Source organism: Chiloscyllium plagiosum, unplaced genomic scaffold (assembly GCF_037043375.1).
Source record: "Chiloscyllium plagiosum isolate Xiang-an unplaced genomic scaffold, Cpla_swu_hap1 HiC_scaffold_23, whole genome shotgun sequence".
Classification (NCBI taxonomy): domain Eukaryota; kingdom Metazoa; phylum Chordata; class Chondrichthyes; order Orectolobiformes; family Hemiscylliidae; genus Chiloscyllium; species Chiloscyllium plagiosum.
This window is the reverse complement of record NW_028270161.1, coordinates 27,298,274-27,320,380: the sequence shown is the minus strand read 5'-3', so window position 1 is coordinate 27,320,380 and position 22,107 is coordinate 27,298,274. Positions and strand designations below refer to the sequence as shown.

The 22,107-nt window shown below is 39.4% G+C and overlaps 1 protein-coding gene across 1 annotated transcript in view; it reads right to left on the bottom strand.

Moving 5' to 3' along the window:
- reln (reelin) overlaps positions 1-22,107 on the bottom strand; it is a 391,311-nt gene that overhangs the window by 5,158 nt on the left and 364,046 nt on the right. The window contains exons 53-62 of the mRNA XM_043713852.2: positions 19,774-19,951; positions 18,519-18,694; positions 16,459-16,565; positions 15,152-15,394; positions 12,016-12,191; positions 9,388-9,461; positions 7,727-7,888; positions 4,950-5,107; positions 4,100-4,319; positions 2,814-3,011 (exon numbers count right to left, since the gene is read on the bottom strand). Of these exons, the coding sequence (XP_043569787.2) occupies positions 2,814-3,011; positions 4,100-4,319; positions 4,950-5,107; positions 7,727-7,888; positions 9,388-9,461; positions 12,016-12,191; positions 15,152-15,394; positions 16,459-16,565; positions 18,519-18,694; positions 19,774-19,951 (1,692 nt within the window). The remainder of the gene's footprint in view (positions 1-2,813; positions 3,012-4,099; positions 4,320-4,949; positions 5,108-7,726; positions 7,889-9,387; positions 9,462-12,015; positions 12,192-15,151; positions 15,395-16,458; positions 16,566-18,518; positions 18,695-19,773; positions 19,952-22,107) is intronic.

Genomic DNA, 22,107 nt, shown 5'->3' with positions numbered 1-22,107 from the left:
GTTACAGGTGTTTCAGTAAGATTAGGGAGGGTGGGAAAAAAGGAGGGGGGGTGGCATTGCTAATTAGAAATGGTATAACGGCTGCAGAAAGGAAGTTTGAGGGGGATCTGCCTCTGGAGGTAGTATGGGCTGAAGTCAGAAATAGGAAAGGTGCAGTCACCTTGTTGGGTGTTTACTATAAGCCCCCCAATAGCAGCAGAGATGTGGAGAAACAGATTGGGAAACAGTTTTTGGAAAGGTGCAGAAGCCACAGGGTCGTAGTCATGGGCAACTTCAACTTCCCAAATATTGATTGGAAGCTCTTTAGGTCAAGTAGATTGGATGGGGCGGTGTTTGTGCAGTGTGTCCAGGAAGCTTTTCTAACGCAGTATGTAGATTGTCCAACCAGAGGGGAGGCCATATTGGATTTGGTACTCGGTAATGAACCGGGACAAGTGGTGGGCTTGTTAGTGGGTGAACATTTTGGTAATGGTGACCACAATTCTGTGACTTTCACCTTGGTTATGGAGAGAGATAGGTGCGCACAACAAGGTAGATTTTATAATTGGGGGAAGGGAAATTACGATGCTGTGAGGTAGGATTTGAGGAGCATACTTTGGGAGCATAGGCTGTCAGGGAAGGATGTGGTGGAAAGGTGGAACTTTTTCAAAGAGCAGATACGACGTGTCCATGATATGTATGTACCTATCAGGCAGGAAAGAAATGGTCGTGTGAGGGAGCCTTGGTTGACGAGAGAGGTTGAATGTCTGGTAAAGAGGAAGAAGGAGGCTTACATAAGTTTGAGGAAACAGGATTCAGACAGAGCAGTGGAGGGATACAGGATAGCCTGAAGGGACCTGAAGAAAGGGATTAGGAGAGCTAAGAGAGGGCATGAAAAATCGTTGGCGGATAGGATCAAGGATAACCCCAAGACATTTTATGCGTATGTGAGAAACCTGAGAATGACGAGAACGAGGGTAGGTCCGATCAAGGACAGTAGTGGGAGACTGTGTATTGAGTCGGAAGAGATAGGAGAGGTCTTGAACAAGTACTTCTCTTCAGTATTTACGAACGAGAGGGACCGTATTGTAGAAGAGGAGAGTGTGAAATGGACTGGTAAGCTAGAAGAGATACCTGTTAGGAAGGAAGATGTGTTGGACATTTTGAACAACTTGAGGATAGACAAGTCCCCCGGGCCTGACGGGATATATTCTAGGATTATGTGGGAAGCAAGAGAGGAAATTGCAGTACCGTTGGCAATGATCTTCTCGTCTTCACTGGCAACGGGGGTGGTACCAGGGGATTGGAGAGTGGCGAATGTTGTGCCCCTGTTCAAAAAAGGGAATAGGGATAACCCCGGGAATTACAGGCCTGTTAGTCTTACTTCTGTGGTAGGCAAAGTAATGGAAAGGGTACTGAGGGATAGGATTTACGAGTATCTGGAAAGACACTGCTTGATTAGGGACAGCCAGCACGGATTTGTGAAGGGTAGGTCTTGCCTTACAAGTCTTATTGAATTCTTCGAGGAGGTGACCAAGCATGTGGATGAGGGTAGAGCAGTGGATGTAGTGTACATGGATTTTAGTAAGGCACTTGATAAGGTTCCCCATGGTAGGCTTATGCGGAAAGTCAGGAGGCATGGGATAGAGGGAAATTTGGCCAATTGGATAGAAAACTGGCTAACCGGTCGAAGGCAGAGAGTGGTGGTAGATGGTAAATATTCAGCCTGGAGCCCAGTTACAAGTGGAGTTCCGCAGGGATCAGTTCTGGGTCCTCTGCTGTTTGTAATTTTTATTAATGACTTAGATGAGGGAGTCGAAGGGTGGGTCAGTAAATTTGCAGATGATACGAAGATAGGTGGAGTTGTGGACAGTGAGGAGGGCTGTTGTCGGCTGCAGAGGGACTTAGATATGATGCAGAGCTGGGCTGAGGAGTGGCAGATGGAGTTCAACCCTGCCAAGTGTGAGGTTGTCCATTTTGGAAGAACAAATAAGAATGCGGAATACAGGGTTAATGATAGGGTTCTTAGTCAGGTGGAGGAACAGAGGGATCTTGGGGTCTATGTACATAGATCTTTGAAGGTTGCCACTCAGGTGGATAGAGTTTGTAAGAAGGCCTATGGAGTATTATCGTTCATTAGCAGAGGGATTGAATTCAAGAGTCGTGAAGTGATGTTGCAGCTGTACAGGACTTTGGTTAGGCCACAGTTGGAGTACTGTGTGCAGTTCTGGTCGCCTCACTTTAGGAAAGATGTGGAAGCTTTGGAGAGGGTGCAGAGAAGATTTACCAGGATGTTGCCTGGAATGGAGAGGAAGTCGTACGAGGATAGGTTGAGAGTTCTCGGCCTTTTCTCGTTGGGACGGCGAAGGATGAGGGGTGACTTGATAGAGGTTTATAAGATGATCAGAGGAATAGATAGAGTAGACAGTCAGAAACTTTTTCCCCGGTACATCAGAGTGTTACAAGGGGACATAAATTTAAGGTGAAGGGTGGAAGGTATAGGGGAGATGTCAGGGGTGGGTTCTTTACCCAGAGAGTGGTGGGGGCATGGAATGCGCTGCCCGTGGGAGTGGTAGAGTCGGAATCATTGGCGACCTTTAAGCGGCATTTGGATAGGTACATGGATGGGTACTTAATCTAGGTTAGAAGTTCGGCACAACATCGTGGGCCGAAGGGCCTGTTCTGTGCTGTATTGTTCTATGTTCTATGTTCTATAAACGTGCTAGTCGAGGAATTCTGAGTCCAATATACCTGATACTACAGAAGTGGATCTTACCTTCATATGTAAGTTAGACTTTTGAGTGATTTCTCAGTTCTCAAGGTTAGATACTTACAGTGGGACATTGTAAGATATCCTTTGGGCCCGTACAAAATCCTTTGGTTGGTGCTGAGCAATAACATGCCATGCAATTCCTCCATTCAAACTGTACTGTAGTAGGATGACTTTGTCTGCAATGTTGGGGTCAGTCAGGTCGACATTGCAGTGCTGTGTCTGTGATATGCTGCCAATTTGCAGCACAAACATGATTTTGCTAAAGAGAAAATATATTTATTGTTTAGCAAAAATAGCATCAAAACTCAAAAAAAGCTACCGTACAGTTAAGATTCTCTTGGATGAATATGACAACACTCTGAGAAGATTTTCAAACAAATTTATATAAATTAAGTTAAACAAAGAAGAGGGAAAGTTTGCAAGGTTTATTTTTCAATCAACAAATTCTCCCATTGTCTGTGATAAAATCGAAAATTATATACATTTTCTTTAAAGATTTAAATAACATCTGTTATTTCCACCTCTGAAAGATGCAAATTGCTACCCACAATAGTTTCTTTCACTTTAGTGGGATATTCATTCTTGGACTAATATGGGAGATAGTCTGGAGCTAAATTGGCTTAGGGAAATACCTTAGTGGATGACAGCAGAACAGGGACCCAGAGCCCAAATGTGATGTCACACCCCAGTCAAGATGAAAGAATCCAATCTAGGATGCAGATTATTGCTCCCTGTTGGGAATTAGTCAAGAGGAAATTCAGGCCTTACATGGCAGTTTTCTATTCTGGCAAGAAATTGCAGTGCAGTTTCACCCAGAGCCATTCCCCTACCTTATTACTCTACATTTACCCCCAACCAATGCACCTAACCTCATGCAATATGCAAGAATTGTTTTCTAAGTCTACTTGAAAATTGACCAATAAACGTAGGAAATGTGATATAGAAAGGTTTTCAGTGGTGTATTCAGAATTGTGGGCGGCACGGTGGCACAGTGGTTAGCACTGTTGCTTCACAGCGCCAGAGACTCGGGTTCAATTCCCGCCTCAGGCGACCGACTGTGTGGAGTTTGCACGTTCTCCCCGTGTCTGCGTGGGTTTCCTCTGGGTGCTCCGGTTTCTTCCCACAGTCCAAAGATGTGCAGGTCAGGTGAATTGGCCATGCTAAATTGTCCGTAGTGTTAGGTAAGGGGTAAAGGTATGGGTGGGTTGCGCTTCGGCGGGTTGGTGTGGACTTGTTGCGCCGAAGGGCCTGTTTCCACACTGTAATGTAATCTAAACAACATAAGGCTTATACAGTTCCAGCAATATAACAATTAAATCTCATGATTATTTCTTAAAGGAAGTATACCTGGCCCTTGTCAGATCTAGAAGCTTGGTTACAGCCTGTCTCATCTGACAGCCATTGAAGTACAGTGACTCCCCATGGGCATAGGGAGCTAGCTGACCACATCCACTGCCAATAGCTCCTCCTTGAATCACCTGCCAGTTTATTTCTGTAACACGTGGTGATTCAAAGTTGTCCTTGATATAACTGCGGAGGTCATTGATTGGAACGGAACAGTCATCTCCTGTATATTGAAGATAAGCAGTTTTTAGGCAAGGTTAGATAAAGAAATTAAGGAATTATATTTTTTAAAGTTTTACTTTTCAAGATCACCTTTTTAGTTCAGGTAATAATTAATACATAGTAATAGTATCTGTAGCAATAACAAAAACAGAACTTTTATTTGTCTTTATGTCCTGGAAATTTCCATAACTTTTTTGGGCCATGGAATTTGTAGATGAAAGTAAGCCAAGGTCTCTTTAGATTGCCTTCTACCATGTGGGTATTTACAATGATACAACAAATCTGGGGTTATTGACTAATTATAGTAATTTTTATCAATTAGTTTAGAACAAACCCAGATAAAGAGTAGGGAAACCTCCTGTGGCAAGAAGCTTTAGAAGCCATATGTCTAAAAACCGCTGTTCCTTTAAATCAGTTACACTCATCAGATCATGTCTCAAATTACTCACATTTCATCCCAAAAAATTTATTTTCTGACTATTAAGATGGATTTCTAAAATCATGGAGAGTGTTGGTGAGAATAGACACTAACATTTTAGAAGAACATAATGATGATTGATACCTGTCATATACCTCCCCCTTTGGCAGTTTGCAACTGATCAATCTTAAACAGAAAAATTGGAGCCTGTACCTTGATAACCCTCATCACAAATACAGATTGTTCCAGTTCTACAATATCCATGTCCACTGCAGAGCTTGGCACAGGCCTCTCCAATGTACACATTATCAATTCCCCAGCTTTGTTTTTCAGTGATGCCCTCCTTTTGAATCCATCGGAACTGAGTAGCACTGAAAACAGAATCATAAACATTAACTTAACCAGTTAATAGCTTGGAATTTTAACGAAGAACTATTATTTAATCTATCTCTGGGAATGAAATTTACTGAAGCATTTGGGGACCAGTTTAAGATGTATCACTGAATCACTATAGTGTGGAAACAGGACATTTGGCCCAACAAGTCCACACCAACCCTCCAAAGAGTAATCCACACAGACCCATTCCCTACCCTATTACTCTACATTTACCCCTAACCATGTCACCTAACCTGCACATCTTTGGATTGTGGAAGGAAACCCACGCAGACATGGGGAGAATATGCAAACTCTACACAGTCGCCTGAGACTGGAATCAAACTCAGGTCCCTGCCGCTGGGAGGCAGCAGTGCTAACCACTGAGCCACCATGCCACTCATAAGCCACTGTGCTGCCAATTAGAATAAAAGAAAGGATAATTATCCTTTTCTTTTTTTTAAAAAAAAGGCCAATTACAGCAAAGAGAAAAGGGATCCTTGTCTTGATTAAATAGAAAGTCAAAAGTAGAGACAAGTATTCTGTCAGGAAATTATAAGCCAATCAATCTTATTTCAGTTGCTGGATATGTACTGGAAACCATAAAAAGAGATTAGCTTACGAAATCCTTTGTAAGAAAAGTAAGTTAACCAGAGTTATGTGATATAGATTTTTAAAAAAAGTTCATGCCTGAACTAGCGTATAGAAACCTTTGATAAAATTGTAGAAACAATAAAAGGGAAAACGCAATGAAACGACGTTGAAGTGGATTTTGAAACACACTTGATAAACTATCACATGAGAGATAGCTTAAAGATAAGATACTATAGACAGGAATTAAAGGGGATATAGTCACATGTATTGGATGGTTGAAAGTCAAATGTTGCATTAAATGAACTCTGTGCTGGAGCTTCTATTTTTAAAGGTATTATAAATGATCAAAATATAGAAATTGAGAGACAGTATTCAAAGTTGTTAACTTTCTAAACTGGGGATCATAGCAACATATTCAAGATTATAACACTGTAGGAGAACAAACATAGGCTAATTTGACTAGCAGAGAAATGGATTGAATGGGAAGAGATGAGGGGAGAGGGAGGATTGTGTAGAATTAGGCTGATTTCTCTGGAGTTTAGAAAAATAAGAGATTATCTAATTTAAAATCTAAAACTCTTAGAAAGGATCTTGCTTTAACAGACAGTCTGAGAAACTGCTCTTCCCTATTAAGGTTGCAACAGTACATCCTTAATGGCATAATTGAGGCATATGAATGCCTTACTATCATAAGAAACAGGAACAGGAGTAGGCTATTTGACCTATCAAGTCTACTCTGCCTGTAAGTACGATCCTGGCTGTTGTGACTGTGGCCTTAATTCCACTTTCTTGCATGTCCAATAACCCTCAACTCCTTTGAACAACAGCCTTGAATGACCCAAATGTCTAATCTTTCTTCAGAGGCTCCTCAATCAAAGTAAATTCTGATATCAATGCACTGCATCAAAGAAGGCAAACCAATGTTTATCTATTGGTTTATCCCACCATCTTGCAACTAAGCATTTGCAATGAGTATGGGGTATGATCTCCTTAAGACATATGGCTCAACAGTAAAGCAGATTCTATGCCATCTTTGCAAGGTTACCTATAGTTACTACACAATGTAGAACTGGCAGATGCAGTGACTGATTAGTAACGGCCTGAAACCTAGCATGATCTATGGGATGCTGCTGGCAAGTGACAGTTGGCAATCCTATTTGTAACTATGAGGCAGAGATCTGACTGCTGGGTTGCTCTATTGTTTTTCTGTTGATTCATGTTTGCTAAATACATTCCATTACTATGTATTTCATCTTAGCATCCCACCCTTTCATCTTGCAGAAGCCAACTAATTTGTTGAGATTCTTTTTGAGATTTTTCAAAGACTTTTAACAGTGACAATTTTCTTCAATTATCTCTATGTTTCCATTGTCATGATTTCCCCTCTCATTACCAATCTGTTTATAACAACAACATGCTTTTGAAAGATTCCAAACTACTTCTGAAGAGTGTTATCCGACAAAAATGACAATGATACAATGAAGGAGATATTAGGATACAAAAATGATTAAAATCTTGGACAAAGTGGTAATCTTGAAGGAGGGATTTTGTAGACAGAAGTGCAGAGACAGTGAGGTTAGGAGAGAAGTCCAGAACTTATGCCATTGTTAAAGGAAACGAATTGGGAAATGTGTAAGGGTTGGTGAAGAAACACAGAGGGCTGCTTAGGTAGGGAGTTGTGAAGCCATGGTAGGATTTGAACAAGAGATTGAGAGTTTTAAAATTGAGGAATTGGTGCACATTGAACTAGTATGCAACAATGACATGGATGAGGAAAGATGGTCTGAGGATGTTAGTGATGGACAATGTCACAGAAGTTGAAGAAAACAGCCTTGATGGTGGAAGGGCTATATGCTCAGTAACTCAGCTAAAGATCAAATATATCCCCAAATACATCTGATTTAGTCTGAGCCAGTAGCCAGGGATCTTTTTAGGATCTGGAACATAAGAAAAGTGAAAGGAAACTGTAACAAATAATAATTAAATAATAGTGAGGAGTAACCTTTCCCCATTCTGAACTGTACCTTGATGCGACATATTCAGGTAGTTGAATGGTGACCCTGTTCCAGCTGGAGCAATTGACGGAACTGTAAGTACTAGCTTCATGGAACTGGAACGGGGAGCAGCCAACATTGCTGCTAGTTGAAGGAAGACATTCTGTTTGCACAAGTGACCAGGAGTCTTTCCTGCAAGGTTAAAGACTGAGTTTTACTATGGAAGTCAGGGCCATAGAAATGCTTAGAACTCTGATCCTCGCTGATTAATTGGCAATGGCACTAATTGGCAATGGGATCTAGCATCAAATGAAGCAAAATGAATTTGATTGATTATGTTTTAAAGTATCTTTATATTTAGAAGCCCAGAGTGTCTCAGTGCACAAATTAAAGGGCACTTTAACTGAAACAGTGAGACCAGTAATAGACTGATGGAGGATAAGCAACCTTCATCCTCCCTTCACATCTCTTACCCACTCACCTCAAAAATTAAGAATCTATCTTGCCCTGTTAGCAGGAACATATGCTCAAAAGGAACACTGTACAGAAAAAAGGCGATAATATTGTAGTCTGCCTTGATTTGCACAACTTGTGACAATAACTTCCCACTGGGATCCTGGGATAGTGCAATTATCCTTTTAATATATTTCATATTCGAGATTCTCACACCTGCTATTCCACAGAAAACTAAAGTCCTGCATGATATATCGACGGTGGCCCTCTCTCATTTTAGATTAGATTACATTACAGTGTGGAAACAGGTCCTTCGGCCCAACAAGTCCACACCGACCTGCCGAAGCGCAACCCACCCATGCCCCTACATTTACCCCTTACCTAACACTAGGGCAAATTAGAATGGCCAATTTACCTGACCTGCACATCTTTGGACTGTGGGAGGAAACCGGAGCACCCGGAGGAAACCCACGCAGACACGGGGAGAATGTGCAAACTCCACACAGTCAGTCGCCTGAGGCGGGAATTGAACCCGGGTCTCTGGCGCTGTGAGGCAGCAGTGCTAACCACTGTGCCACCGTGCCGAGGACACGCTGATCTATAACTGAGTCAAAAAAACACATAACACTATTTATTAACAAAGTAGCTGACCTTGTGTGGCTTACTGGTAAACCAAATGTAAAAACCATTTGATTTATTTTACTTATTGATGAAAAGAACTCAAAAGTTCTTGTAACATCATGATGTTTACAAAGAAATGTGAAATCTTCATGGAGTTGAAGACATTAGTGAAAGTTTTTTGAAAATGTTATTCACCCAGTTTTCTGAAACTCCATTACAAACTGTTACGATGGTGTAACAGATGGGAAGGAACCATTTTTTTCCCCCTCAAGGGCGTAATTGATTCCCTCTTCCAGGAATAATATAGTCACAAAATATCATTCTGCAATGCCAACAGAGTTTGTATCATATACCTTAAAGGCACATACTGCTCTTAATTTAGTTGTAAAAATTAAGAGAGCAGGAATAACAGGTTACTGGAGTCACACCCTTTGTACTGTATGTTGAAAATTTTGACATGAGTATAGCGAACCTTTACATCATAAACTGCTGAGTTCCCAGGTTGCTTTGTTTGCAAACTTTTCTATAAAGTTGAATTTGCTAAAACTAATTACAACGTCCTTTTAACAAGTATTCCCATCTGTCAGTCACAAATCATTTTTGGGATTGACACTTACCTTGGATCCTTACTGTATTCCAGTAATACAGGCTGAAGATCACCACAGGAATCTGCTTCACAGCCAACTACAATCTGTAAACATAAGCTCTGGTAACAGTCCACTTAAGAATGTACAGATAAAGCAAGTTACATTTCATGCTTGAGTAAAGTCACCATAGTCCTGCTGTCCATAGGGCAGCTCTCCCATTAGACAGACAGAGACAATTAGTGTAGTTTAAACTGAGGGTCACCTTGCCTCAGGCGAAGGGTGAGGTTGAGAAGGTGCAACCTGCATGGTGACCTCAGCCAGTGTGGGAATTGAATATATACTGTTTGCATCACTCTGTGCCGCCAATCTGCCATCCAGATAACTGAGCTAATTGACCCCGTGCTTAAAATCCACTTTAAATAAATGGCAATGATGATTTTTTTTTGTTCCTATAACCAAACATGCAGTCTGGTGAATTAGCTGATGGTTAGAATGTATAGGATTTAATATTGTGAGGAGAAAAGATGGAATGGATTCAATGTGGGGAAGAAGGTCCTTGTGTAAAACTCATTATTAAATATGCAACAGTAGAAGACAGAAAGAAAGAGACAACTACCTGATGAAGGAACAGCGTTTTGAAAGCTAGTGGTTCCAAATAAATCTGTTGGACTATAACCTGGTGTTGTGTAATTTTTAACTTAGTCCATCTCAGTCCAACACCTGCACCTCCAAATCATAAATTAATGTAATCCCATTTGCCAGCATTTGGTCTATATCCCTCTAAAACATTCCTATTCATACACCCATCCAGATGTCTTTTAATGTTATTATTGTACCAGCCTCCACCACTTCCTCTGGCAGCTTGTTCCATACACACACCACCCTCTGTGTGAAAAAGTTGCCCCTTAGGTCCCTTATAAATCTTTATCCTCTCACCTTAAACCTACGTCCTCTAGTTTTGGACTCGCCTACCCTGGGGAAAAGACGTTGGCTATTCACCCCATCCATGCCCCTCATGATTTTATAAACCTCTATAAGGTCATCCCTCAGCCTCAGAATCTCCAGGAAAAAAAAGCCCCAGGATATTCAGCCTCTCCCCATGGCATAAAATCTCCAAACCCTGGCAACATCCTTGCAAATCTTCTCTGAACTCTTTCAAGTTTCACAGCATAGCAGGGAGACCAGAATTGCATGCAGTATTCCAAAAGTGACCTAGCCAGTGTCATGTATAGCTGCAACATGGCCTCCCAACTCCTATACTCAATGCTCAGACCAATAAAGGAAAGCAAACCAAATGCCACCATCCTCCCTTTTCAAGGAACTATGAACTTGCACTTCAAAGTTTCTTTTTTCAGCATCACTCCCCAGGACCTTACCATTAAGTGCATAAGTCCAGTCCTGATCTGCTTTTCCAAAATGCAGTATCTCACATTTATCTAAATTAAACTCCATCTGCCACTCCTTGGCCCATTGGCACACCTGATCAAGATCTCATTCTTTTCTATCCACTACACCTCCAATTTAGCGAAATCTGCAAACTTACTAATTGTACTTCCTACGTGCACATCTAAATTTTTTATACAAATGACGAAAAGCAGTGGACCCAGCACCAATCCTTGTGGCACATCACTGGTCACAGGCCTCCAGTCTGAAAAGCAACCCTCCACCATCACTCTCTGTCTTCTACCTTCAAGTCAGTTCTGTATCCAAATGGCTGGTTTCCCGGTATTCCATGTGATCTAACCTTGCTAACCAGTCCATGTTTAAGTAGCGAAATCAAACAAAACATTTCTCTCCACAAATAGTAATGCACATCACTGATGAGGGATTGTATTTTTTTCTGGAGTAAGTAATTTTGTTTTCTGGAATAATGGGAGGCAATCTCATTGAAATGTAAAACATTCTTAATGTCTTGGTATAATGCTGAGAGATTATTTTTCCTAGTTGGAGTGTCCAGAGCTAGGGGTCATGATCTTAGGGTAGAGTTGGCTATTTAAATTAAGATGAGGAAAAATTTCTACACTCAAAGGGTTGTGAAGTTTTGGAATTCTTTATAGAGAGTTGTAGGTACTCGGTTGCTGAAAACATTCAAAACTGAAATCATGAGACTTTTAGATATGAAGGAAATCAAGGGCCATGTGTGGTTGATGTAAAAGGAAAGATGTTATCTTATTGATTTGCAGAGTAGGTTTGAGTGACCTAACCTGGTGCCGACACGAAATTAAGGTAATAGTAAGTGAATGCTAGAGAAAATATGTGTTTTAATGGAGATTCAAAATTGAGGGGAAGAATAAGAGAGCATAGACTGAATTGGGTATATGAATAGGAAGGGTTTGGAGGGATATGGGCCAGGTGCTGGCGGGTGGGATTAGATTGGGTTGGGATATCTGGTCGGTATGGACGAGTTGGACCGAAAGATCTGTTTCCGTGCTGTACATCTCTATGACTCTATATTGCAGAGATGAGCAGATAGGATTATATTCAATGGAAAAGGATGGAGCAAAATATTTTATGATCTTTTCATATTCAAGAGAATGGTTACATTCCTGAATAATGGGTCATAATTCTTCTGTGGCTTTTTTATTATGGAGATGATTTAGTGGTGCCTTAAGATAACTGAGGTAGATGATGTATTAAATGATCCAAACAGAATCTTACCCTGAACTGCAGTATGTATCCTGGTGCTACAATAAGTTCCCGTGAAGCTAGGAAATTATGTGTCTTATCTTTCTTCTTATTAGGCCAATAAAGGTGGAAAGAGGGATTACCACAGAAACCTGCTGTACGAACTGCATTAGGGTAGAAAATCCAGTTTTCATCATGGATGACACCTTCTGTTGGGGAAGAAAATAAAATTCTTTAGCACAATAATAATACTGCTATCTCTTTGTTAGAGTTTTACAGAACAAATCTGCCCCGATGTGTATTCATGGTTCAGTTAAGTTTTCCAGCAGCAAAAAGGAAGCCTGCAATGCAGTGAACTAATTACCTACAAATTTGTAGATTAGTTTATTTTGAATAACTATTCATAGCAATCTGCTCAACTTTGGCATTTTGCAGGGAGCCAGCCTGATGGGCATGTGAAAATTTGAAGGGGAACTGAACACTGAGAGGTAGGTATCCTGCAGGGGCATAAACACTGTTTTAGCTTTTATATCGCACCAAGATGCACTTTATGTGAATATTGAGATTAGGAAGCTGGATAACCAGAAGACAAAATATAAAGACACAGGTCAGTGTCTGCAGGCAAGTGTCAGAATGATGCAGCAATGACAGCCATGACATAGGGAATATAATGGTGAATACATGTCTTGAGATATGACAGAGAAAATGTTCTCTTTGAGAAGTCGGGCAAGGATTCACCTTCCATCAATGTGTACTATAACTTGTTTAATGTTTAGTGTGCTCACCAATGTCAACCATCAGGCAAACTTACAGCTCTTTAATTGCATATCTAGTTCTCCGGCTTGGTACACATTCATGATATAAAATGTAGTTGAAAATCTTGCCGTATGCACATTTTCCACGTCCACACTACCTGAGGTCATTGCAATACAACCTATTCACAATTGCTTTAGATGTTATCCTCTTGTGTTTGCATCATTCTGGCACTTGCCCACAGCCACTGATCTGCCCCATTACAGTTTGGCTGGTGGTTTTCTACCTTTCTAACAGTCACTGGCAAATATATAAAATGAATCTTGGTTCTTTATAAAATATAAAACAACATAGGGCTAAGAGTTCCATTTCCCTTTGAAATTGAGACTTTTTTCACATTCCCATTTTAATTCATTTAAACCCAATTAATTAATAAGGATTTGGAAACTAATCTCATTAACAGTGGCCATAAAACTATCAGGATTACTGAAAAAAAACATTTTGTTCACTGATCCCCTTTAGGGAAGAAAATCTGCTGTCATTAGCTTGTATGGCCTACACGTGACTCCACACTCACAGCAATGTGGCTAATTCTTAACCATACTCTGAAATAGCATGCTACTCAATTCAAGAGCAATTAGAGATCGACAACAAATTTGGCCTTGCCAGTGATACCCACATCCTGTAAAATATTAGAATCACAGAACCACAGAATTGTTATGGTTCATATGAATACCATTCAGCCCATTGTGTCTGCATCAGAATAAAGAAAACAAAAATCAATACAACTCTTTGCTTCTAGAAAAGAAACTAGAAATATTAACGATGTGATTTTGAATTAGAGAAAAGTTTCCGTCTGAAGGATTGGAGTAAGAAGTGCGTTTTGATAAAGGTTTATAATCTAACATTACTATTCGGGAACTTGGATTGAAATTAGAGGAAAGATGGATTTTAGTTTTCAGTTCTGTGATGGTAACTTTTTTTTGTGATGGAAACTTTTTTTTAAAAAGAGGTTAGAAAGTAATTTTCAACAGTGAGTTGAAACACAATTCCCAAAAAAGCAAGTGACTTCAGTAAAGCAGGGAATTAATTTGCTGAAACATCTCCAAAGTGAAGCTTTTACAATTATTTCAAGACATTGTGAGAGACCTGAATCAGATTTTAGTTCAGAAGAACAATTTCACATCAATAGAAAGTAAATTTAGTTTGTAGAGGTTTCCAGGGTGCGGGAGTTGATAGATATCTCTAGATTGTCAGAATTGGAAAGGTGTTATAAACTTTCAGCTTCAAGGAGGAGAGCTGGAAATAGTCACTGAGTTCACTGCATTTGTTTGTCTTGGAGAAAGACAGAATCATATTTGGTAAACATGCAGAAAGTAATTCAGTAAGAATCCTTAAAGTGAAGATAAAAGTGAGGGATTGAGTGGCTGTAAAGGATATTGCTGGACCAAGGGTGCATCTTTCTATTTGTTATGGACGTTAATATCTTAAAAATTGTCATTTATGCATTCAACTTTATTTTTCTTTCCTTTTTTGTAATGAACTTTGTTACAAGGACATTGGTAGCCTCATGTAAATTATGTTCAGATGGACAATCATGGTAACCAAACTGCAAAAATAAAACTTACAATCTATCAAGCCAGATTTAACTCTAGGATCTGACTTGTCCAATATTACCATCAGCTGGATTCATAGCATCTTTTCTGGTATGACTAGCAAGCTCTGGTCGGAACTGTGGATGCATGCATCTGGCTACTGTCTCCTTAGGCCAGGTGACGTCAGTAAAGATAAAGGTGGATTTCTACTTGTCTTTGTATTTCCCTGAGGAACTACCACAGGAAAATGCTGACCATTCATGTATTGGATAGAGAACCGCTTTGTAATGAAGAAATTTGAACAGCAAAAAAAACAAAAACCAAAAGTCTGCAAAATAATGGGACTGGGTTGATAAAATAATTATAAAATATTAAAACTGTTTTCCAAACAAGTCAACACACGTTTAGGAAAATTATTGGTGAAATGCTTTAAACTTCCTGCTCTTAAATGTACAATAGTTGAGATAGTAGTTAACTTGGTTGACAGTTATGCTCTCCTACTGGATAAACCTGTGCTCTGCGATATCAGTGTTACAAAGGCTAATTCAGGGATTTTCCAATTGTCCTGTACCAGATTGTTTATATATGTGTTTGCACTAGGCGCAAAGTTTCACTGTATGGTTCTGGTTCATTGGGTGTAGGATACAAGAATCAGTGTTTTTTTAAATTCCCATTAAAGATCATCATTTAGACCAGCAATGTGATGCATTTTCCAAATGAAATACTTTGAGTCCTTGTCTTGTCTTAAATCTAAGTTCTATACTTCCAAGAAATTCTTAATTGCCATCATGCCATTCACTGACTCAAAGTTTCCATCTTACCATCATCAAAAGAATCCATTAGTTGGCTTGGGTTGATTTCAGATCCTCCTATCAGGATGTTATCCAGTGCCCATTGAGCACGCTCTTTGCTTGCTACAATTTGGCCTTTCAGAACAACAAAGGGCTGCCACCATCGCAGCCGAGTTGTATTCGTATGTGCCTCCTCTGGAAGGAGGACATAATCTTGGCGCACAGAAATATATTTCTGGTAATCCATTTCATGCAGCAGATGCCAGGTGATTCCTACAGACATTAGAAGCTTGTTAGTATCAGAATTTATTATTTCAACGGAACGTAATTGAAGATTTTCTTAAAGTTCACTATGCCTGTACTTTTAATTAATGTCTTTTCCAAATTTTGACTACAGACAGAATCTTCACATGGAATTTTACAGTACAGAACAAGCTATTTGGAACAACAGGTTTATGCTAATGCTAATGCTACACACAAATCTTCTCCCAACTGTCTCATCTCACTCTGTCAGCAAATCTTTCTATTCCTTTCTTTTTCAGGTGTTCATCTAATGCCAAGGTTATGATTGGCTCACTGTATAATCAAATGCTCACCATTTCTAAAGTCAAAAACCTCTAGTTGCTAATGCATACAAATGATTCAGAAAAATGATGCCAACTTGAAGATATTCAGCCACTGTATCAGTGAGAAACCTAGCAATGACTTACGAAGGAAATAACCAGCAATTTCAGGAAGAGGGATTAGAGCTCAGATTGTTGACAATTCAGGGAAGACATTAAGATTGAAATGACTAACACTTTCAAATCTGAAATCAATTCATACTTTTATTATTAGAAATGAGTTATAATATAGTAGGGTATTTTAAAAGGTAGTTCTAACTTTTACAAGCTCCTCCATAGGCGGCAACAGTTTTACAGCCTTTATACTTAGAATTTTCTCAGAATAAAACATGGCAGTCACGTTGTAAATTGAACCTTTTTGGGATTTATTTTGGCTATAATTAAATAATTCCTGAGATATTTTCCTGAAATAAAATAACACCCTGGCAAATTAATAGTTAATATTAGGAGTATGATAAAAATAAATCACAATGAATAGTGAGTGTAGAGTGGGGAGACAGTACAGGAAGGAAATGTCTCCCTAACCACAATCTCCTATATTAGCAATAGGAACTTACTGAGTTACCACAGTTGATAGTCAATTTCTCTCTTACACACACACACCAATCCTTCTGAAAATTTTGTCTGTGTCAATTAATCTGATACAATATATCATATTGACATGGTTAAGAAGAAATGAATTAGAGAGTTTTACAAATAGAGAATAGGCCTCACCTCCATCAGTGGAGTAGTCCAACAAAACCCCTTCTTTTCTACAAGTAGGCTGATGACATGTGGTCATGTTGTTCTCACTGCCTATTCTGGCCCAATATTGCACAAATCTGGATGTAAGAGAATTGTAAAGGAGATACTAATATACCTTGAAATTGCTGAGAAGTATATATTGGTACTATGCAGAAACTCTTTATTCAGAGAGGAGACTTTCAAAGTTATTCAAAGGGTGCATGTATCATAGAATCCCTACAATGCAGAAAAGAGGTGATTCAGCCAATTTGCACTGGCCCGGCAAATAGCATCCGATTCAGACCCAAACCTGCACCCTATCCCATAATCCTGCATTTACCATGGCTATGCCACCAAGCTTGCATCCCAGGACACTATAAGGTAATTTACCATAGTCAATACTCCTAACTTTAACATTTTTTGACTGGCAGGAAATCAGAGCACACAGCAGAAATGCATACAGACATGGGGAGAATGTGCAAACTTCATACAGATAGTCACCCAAGGCTGGATTTGAACCCAGGTCCTGGTGCTGTGAGCCAGCAGTGGTAATCACTGTGCCACCGTGCTGCCCCAATTTTGTAGGTACTAATTTCTCAAAATCAGAAAACGGCACCTAGAATAGCTTATTATTAAAATATAAACTCTCTATCCATTTGTGTTTTTGTCTTTCAGGACCTGCAAATCTTAGACATGATATAAGTATAGCAGATCAGGAATAAATAAATTTTATAAATGGTCTGGAATCATGTTTTGCTTGTAATCTCTTGTCCTTGTTAGAGCACATGGGTTCAGGGTTATCTTAGCTACACATTTTTGCCAGCTGTCTGAGTCAATGTTGGTGCTAAGGGAAGGGGTGCAAAATACACCATCAGTGGGCTGGCTGGAGATGCTGGTGCTTGGCTAGTTATACTGGTGACTGGACCCAGTTGGAAGAGGGGATGATGAAGAGAAATGGCCAGAGTCAGTTCTGGGATCTTCTAGTCTACAACCCCTCATTGAAGACCTTTGTAAGCCCAACTTCTGCATAAGAAATAACCCCATCTATTGTCTGATTTTCAATTCATTTTTCTATTGAGGTCATTATTTATCTCTGTTGCAGGGCAAAGGGAAGGCTGAAGATTTAGGAAAAACGCTGGGAAAAAACAAACAAACAGTCTCACTAATTCTCCCTCCGTGTCACGTGTGGGACAAATGGAAACATCTGAGTTCCATTGTCAACGACTCATTGGAAACTTTGTGATTTCTATTTTGGGCAAAATTGGACCTTCCCACTGGTCCTCTTGCCCTTACTTAATTCCCCATATTCTGCCTCAATGCCCAGTCAAAATCATGGATAATCAGTTCAATGCAGAGCAGTAGTTCTGAAGAAGTTAACTCTGCTTTCTCTCCACTGATGCTATCAGACCTGCTGACTTCTTTCAGCATTTTCTGTTTTAGTTCATAGCAGATGTGGGGCATCTTTAAAGCTTATGTTGAAGCTGGTGAACACAGTCCTTTTTTAATTGTTTTCCTTTTTCCAGTTCTTAAATAGTTTACACTTATTTAGTATTCAGGAAATGAACAAAGTTCACAGCTGGCTGGGAATTTGAACACTTCCTATTTCAGACACCTGAGGATGTTTCCCTTATTGTGGTCATGTGCGAACAATCATCTGAATGGAGAGCATAAGAGAATTGAGCAGGCTTGATTGTGGACTTTCCTCATCTAATCTGCACAAATACTTACTCAGTTCAGGTGATATTTACACCAACTCCAAGATAGGAAAAGCATTCATTATAAGCATTAAGTAATCCCAGATAAGGAACAGTGGATATAGATAGAGAGCAAGTCTGCCTTTAATCTCTAATGCGTGACAAGAACCATCTGTTACAGCAGTTTGTTTTGTGATCTCCAAAAGCAATATTGCCAGTTAAGTGCTGTCTAGCATCAAATTAGTGCCAGTTTTGTGCACTGATATTTGAAAGCCAATTCTAACTGATTTCACTAAAGAATTTTGTGACACCTTTATGAAAGGAAGCTTGACATAGAACTAGCTGCATAAAACTTACTTTGTACCCCGAAGATCAAGATCTGTAGTTATTGCTTGCCTCATGCCCGCTCCATTGAAATACAAGGGTAAATCTTCCACAAGGACACCACAGTCTGTGCATGCTTTCCCACCTTCCAGAGAAATCCATTTGTCTGATCTCATGGAATCACTCTCAAAACGTTCCTTCAGTGAAGTCTGTAACACATTGGTCAACCAATTACTACATGGATCAAAGGCAATAAAAATTTCCTACCTCCAACTTGAGCTATTCTCCAACTAAGTTAATAAACAATGTTTAAGCCGTTTTTGTTTTTCCTGTTCTTTAGATTCCATGATTCATGTAGCTCTGTACACTAAGAAAGAGGTGAATTATTCTCAAGTACCAGTCTTTTCTGCTCTTCATGTGGCCTCCAACTGTGACAGCAGTTACTATTAACATCCAACTCCACCCTCCACCACCCACTGCACTTGGCACCTCTACATAATTATATAATTATGATTGTTTAGCAGTAATTAATACATAATAATCACAAACTACCAGCATGTTAAACTATTAGAAGATATCATGTGGATTGGCAGTATTGAATATCATTACGTTCTTCCTGGGTGAGCTTTGACAGTCAGCCTCTGGCAACACCTAGTGACTGCAAGCAATATCTTGCTCTTCCAAATGTCCTAAACCTTCCAACTGAGGTTGCTGATCAGTGACCACAAGTGGAAGGGTTAGCACAGGCTTACTGGTGCTTATCATTTCAAATGCTGCGTGATTAGGATCAGCTAACTCAGCAAAGATAGGAAATTTAATCTTCTAGTCTGTATGGTTTAATATTACAGCAACCAATGGCTTTATCAACAATTAATCTATGAATTTGTTAAGGAAGTTATGCCAAAATATTGTTAGCAGATAATGACTAAATCTTTCACCGGTTGTTATCAATCATTATTATCTGGAAAAGGACATCTGATCCATTTTTGGGCAAGTGCAAAACTGAGCAACATTCACTGAAAAAAGCAATGGTCCCCCACATTCTTTCAACAGACAAAGAGTTTTATATTCTTCATTTGTAGTGAATCTGAATAATAAAAACTACCTGTAATGAATCATACCAATTACTAATCAAAAGATAAAAATCGGTTGTGTTGAGCTGTTTAAATGATCATGATGTCCACTTAAGTCTGTTATTCTTGACTCAAAAATGCATCGTCTGTGAATTTTCAGATAAATATTCTGCTTGTCTTGAGATCTTAGGAAATCTTGCATAATCCAAAAATACCTTTAGAGGCTGACTCAAGTAACAATTTGACCCAGTAAAGCCAGGGTCACAGTAGCACTGTTTATTCAAGCAGTCTCCATGTCCTCCACAATTATCTGGGCAAGCAGGCCCCACATAGAAATTGTCAATCGCCCACTGGATATCAGAATACTTCTGATAGAATCGGAATCTCACAGGACTGAAACAGAATAACATGCGTTAGTTTAAATTCACTTGGAATTTGCCCAAGACTCCCCATATTCCAGAATGATAATCTTGTGAAAATGCCACAAATTAAGAAAACATATTGACAAAAATATTCCGTTTTTCAATCAAAATCATCATATTTTTTCTTTCAGCATTCCTTACTCAGTTGCACAAATGTTCTAGCAGATAGGGAGATTAAAATCTACAACATGCTCTCCTTCGTTACTTTCAGGCCAGTTTATTATTGGTTAATATGGAAGTGGTACTGATCCATTGCTCAGAGCAACATGGAGTCAGGTTTATTGCCAAGAAAGAATGATTCCCTCATTCACTTGGCTGAAGAATGATGAAAGGCACTGTAGCAACCATTATAAATTAAGCGCTGACTAATGACCACAAAAAGCTATTTAACATTATTTCCACACATCTAACACTGATTTGGAGATGCCAGTGTTGGACTGGGGTGTACAAAGTTAAAAATCACACAACACCAGGTTATTGTCCAACAGGTTTAATTGGAAGCATTAGCTTTCGGAGCGCCGCTCCTTCGCACAACCACCTGATGAAGGAGCTTCGCTCCTGAAGCTAGTGTGCTTCCAATTAAACCTGTTGGACTATAACCTGGTGTTGTATGATTTTTAATTCTGTACATCTAACAATGATCTTATTCATTTTGGAACAGAACATTATTAATAAGCATCCATGAAATATTGCAAATATTAAACACCCACCATGATAACTTAAGAATCAAATATTGCTTTGACTTTTCAGCAGAGTTCAAAACTAGAGGGCATAAGTTAAGGTGAGAAGGAAAATACTTGAAAGGGATCTGCAGGGCAACTTTTTCACCACATTGTGCATATGTGGTATGGGCTGCTAGAGGAGGTGGTAGCAGCAGGTAAAATTACAGCATTTGGAAAACATTTGGGTGGGTACGTGGAATGGAGAGGTTTAAAGGGATGTGGGCCACATGCAAGCAGGTGGAACTGTTTCAGTTTAGGAAACCTGGTCGGCATGGACAAGGTGGGCTGAAGGGCCTGTTTCTGTGCTGTATGTCTATTCTTCTCACTTACATTTGTAAACTTTGATTTCAAATAATGCTGTTTAGCCTCCTCTATATGGGGCTCAATGAAAAGTAGAATCAAAGCTGCTCTGTAGGTATGCAAGTTGATTGCCATTTCTCTGCACAAAGGAACTTATAACCAACTGTAGTCTTTAGGTTACACAGATTGTATGAACTTATTTTCTGATAGCTAAAAGGTAACCAGACAAAAGGAAACGGGACAACAAAATGACTCTCTCTCACATGGAATGCTGGAATTCAATTATGGTCAAAGGAATCAGAACAACAGGATCTTATCCAATCAGCAAAATGAAGGATGATGAAACTGAGTGTTCAACTTTCAATATCAATGTAACCAGTAATCTCCATGACAATAGCCATAACGTTCAAAAATCTGCTCTTTGTGGATAATTCAAGGATTGATCCATATAACTTTAGTTTGACTTTAGACTTTTAAACTCATCTCTTATTTCTAATCCACACGAACATGTGCTGTTTCAGTGTGATTTGGACAAGTTGAGTGAGTGGGCAAATGCATGGCAGATGAAGTATGATGTGGATAAATGTGAAGTTATCCATTTTGGTAGAAAAAAATAGGAAGGTTGGTTATTGTCTGCATTGCAATAGATTGGGAAATGGTGAATCAGTTAGAAATATATTCACTGGAGTTTAGAAGAATGAGAGGGGATTTCATAGAAATCCATAAAGGTCTAATAGGACTAGACAGGATAAACACATGAAGGATGTTCCCAATGGCCAGGGAATCCAGAAACAGGCATCACAGTCTTAGGATACGAGGTAACTCATTTAGGACTGAGATGAAGAGAAATTTCTTCACTCAGAGGATATTGAGCTTGTGGATTTCTATGGTACAGAAAGTGGTGGAGGCCAAAACGTTAAATGTTTTCAAGGAGGAAAATTATATAATTCTTAGTGGTAAAGTGATCAAAGGGTATTGGGAAAAAGCAGGAACAGAATATTGTGTTAGGTGATCAGCCAACTTCATACTGAATGGCCGAGATAAGGTTGAAGGGACAAATGGCCTTCTCTAGTTCCACTATTCTATGCTTCTATGTGTTAGTATT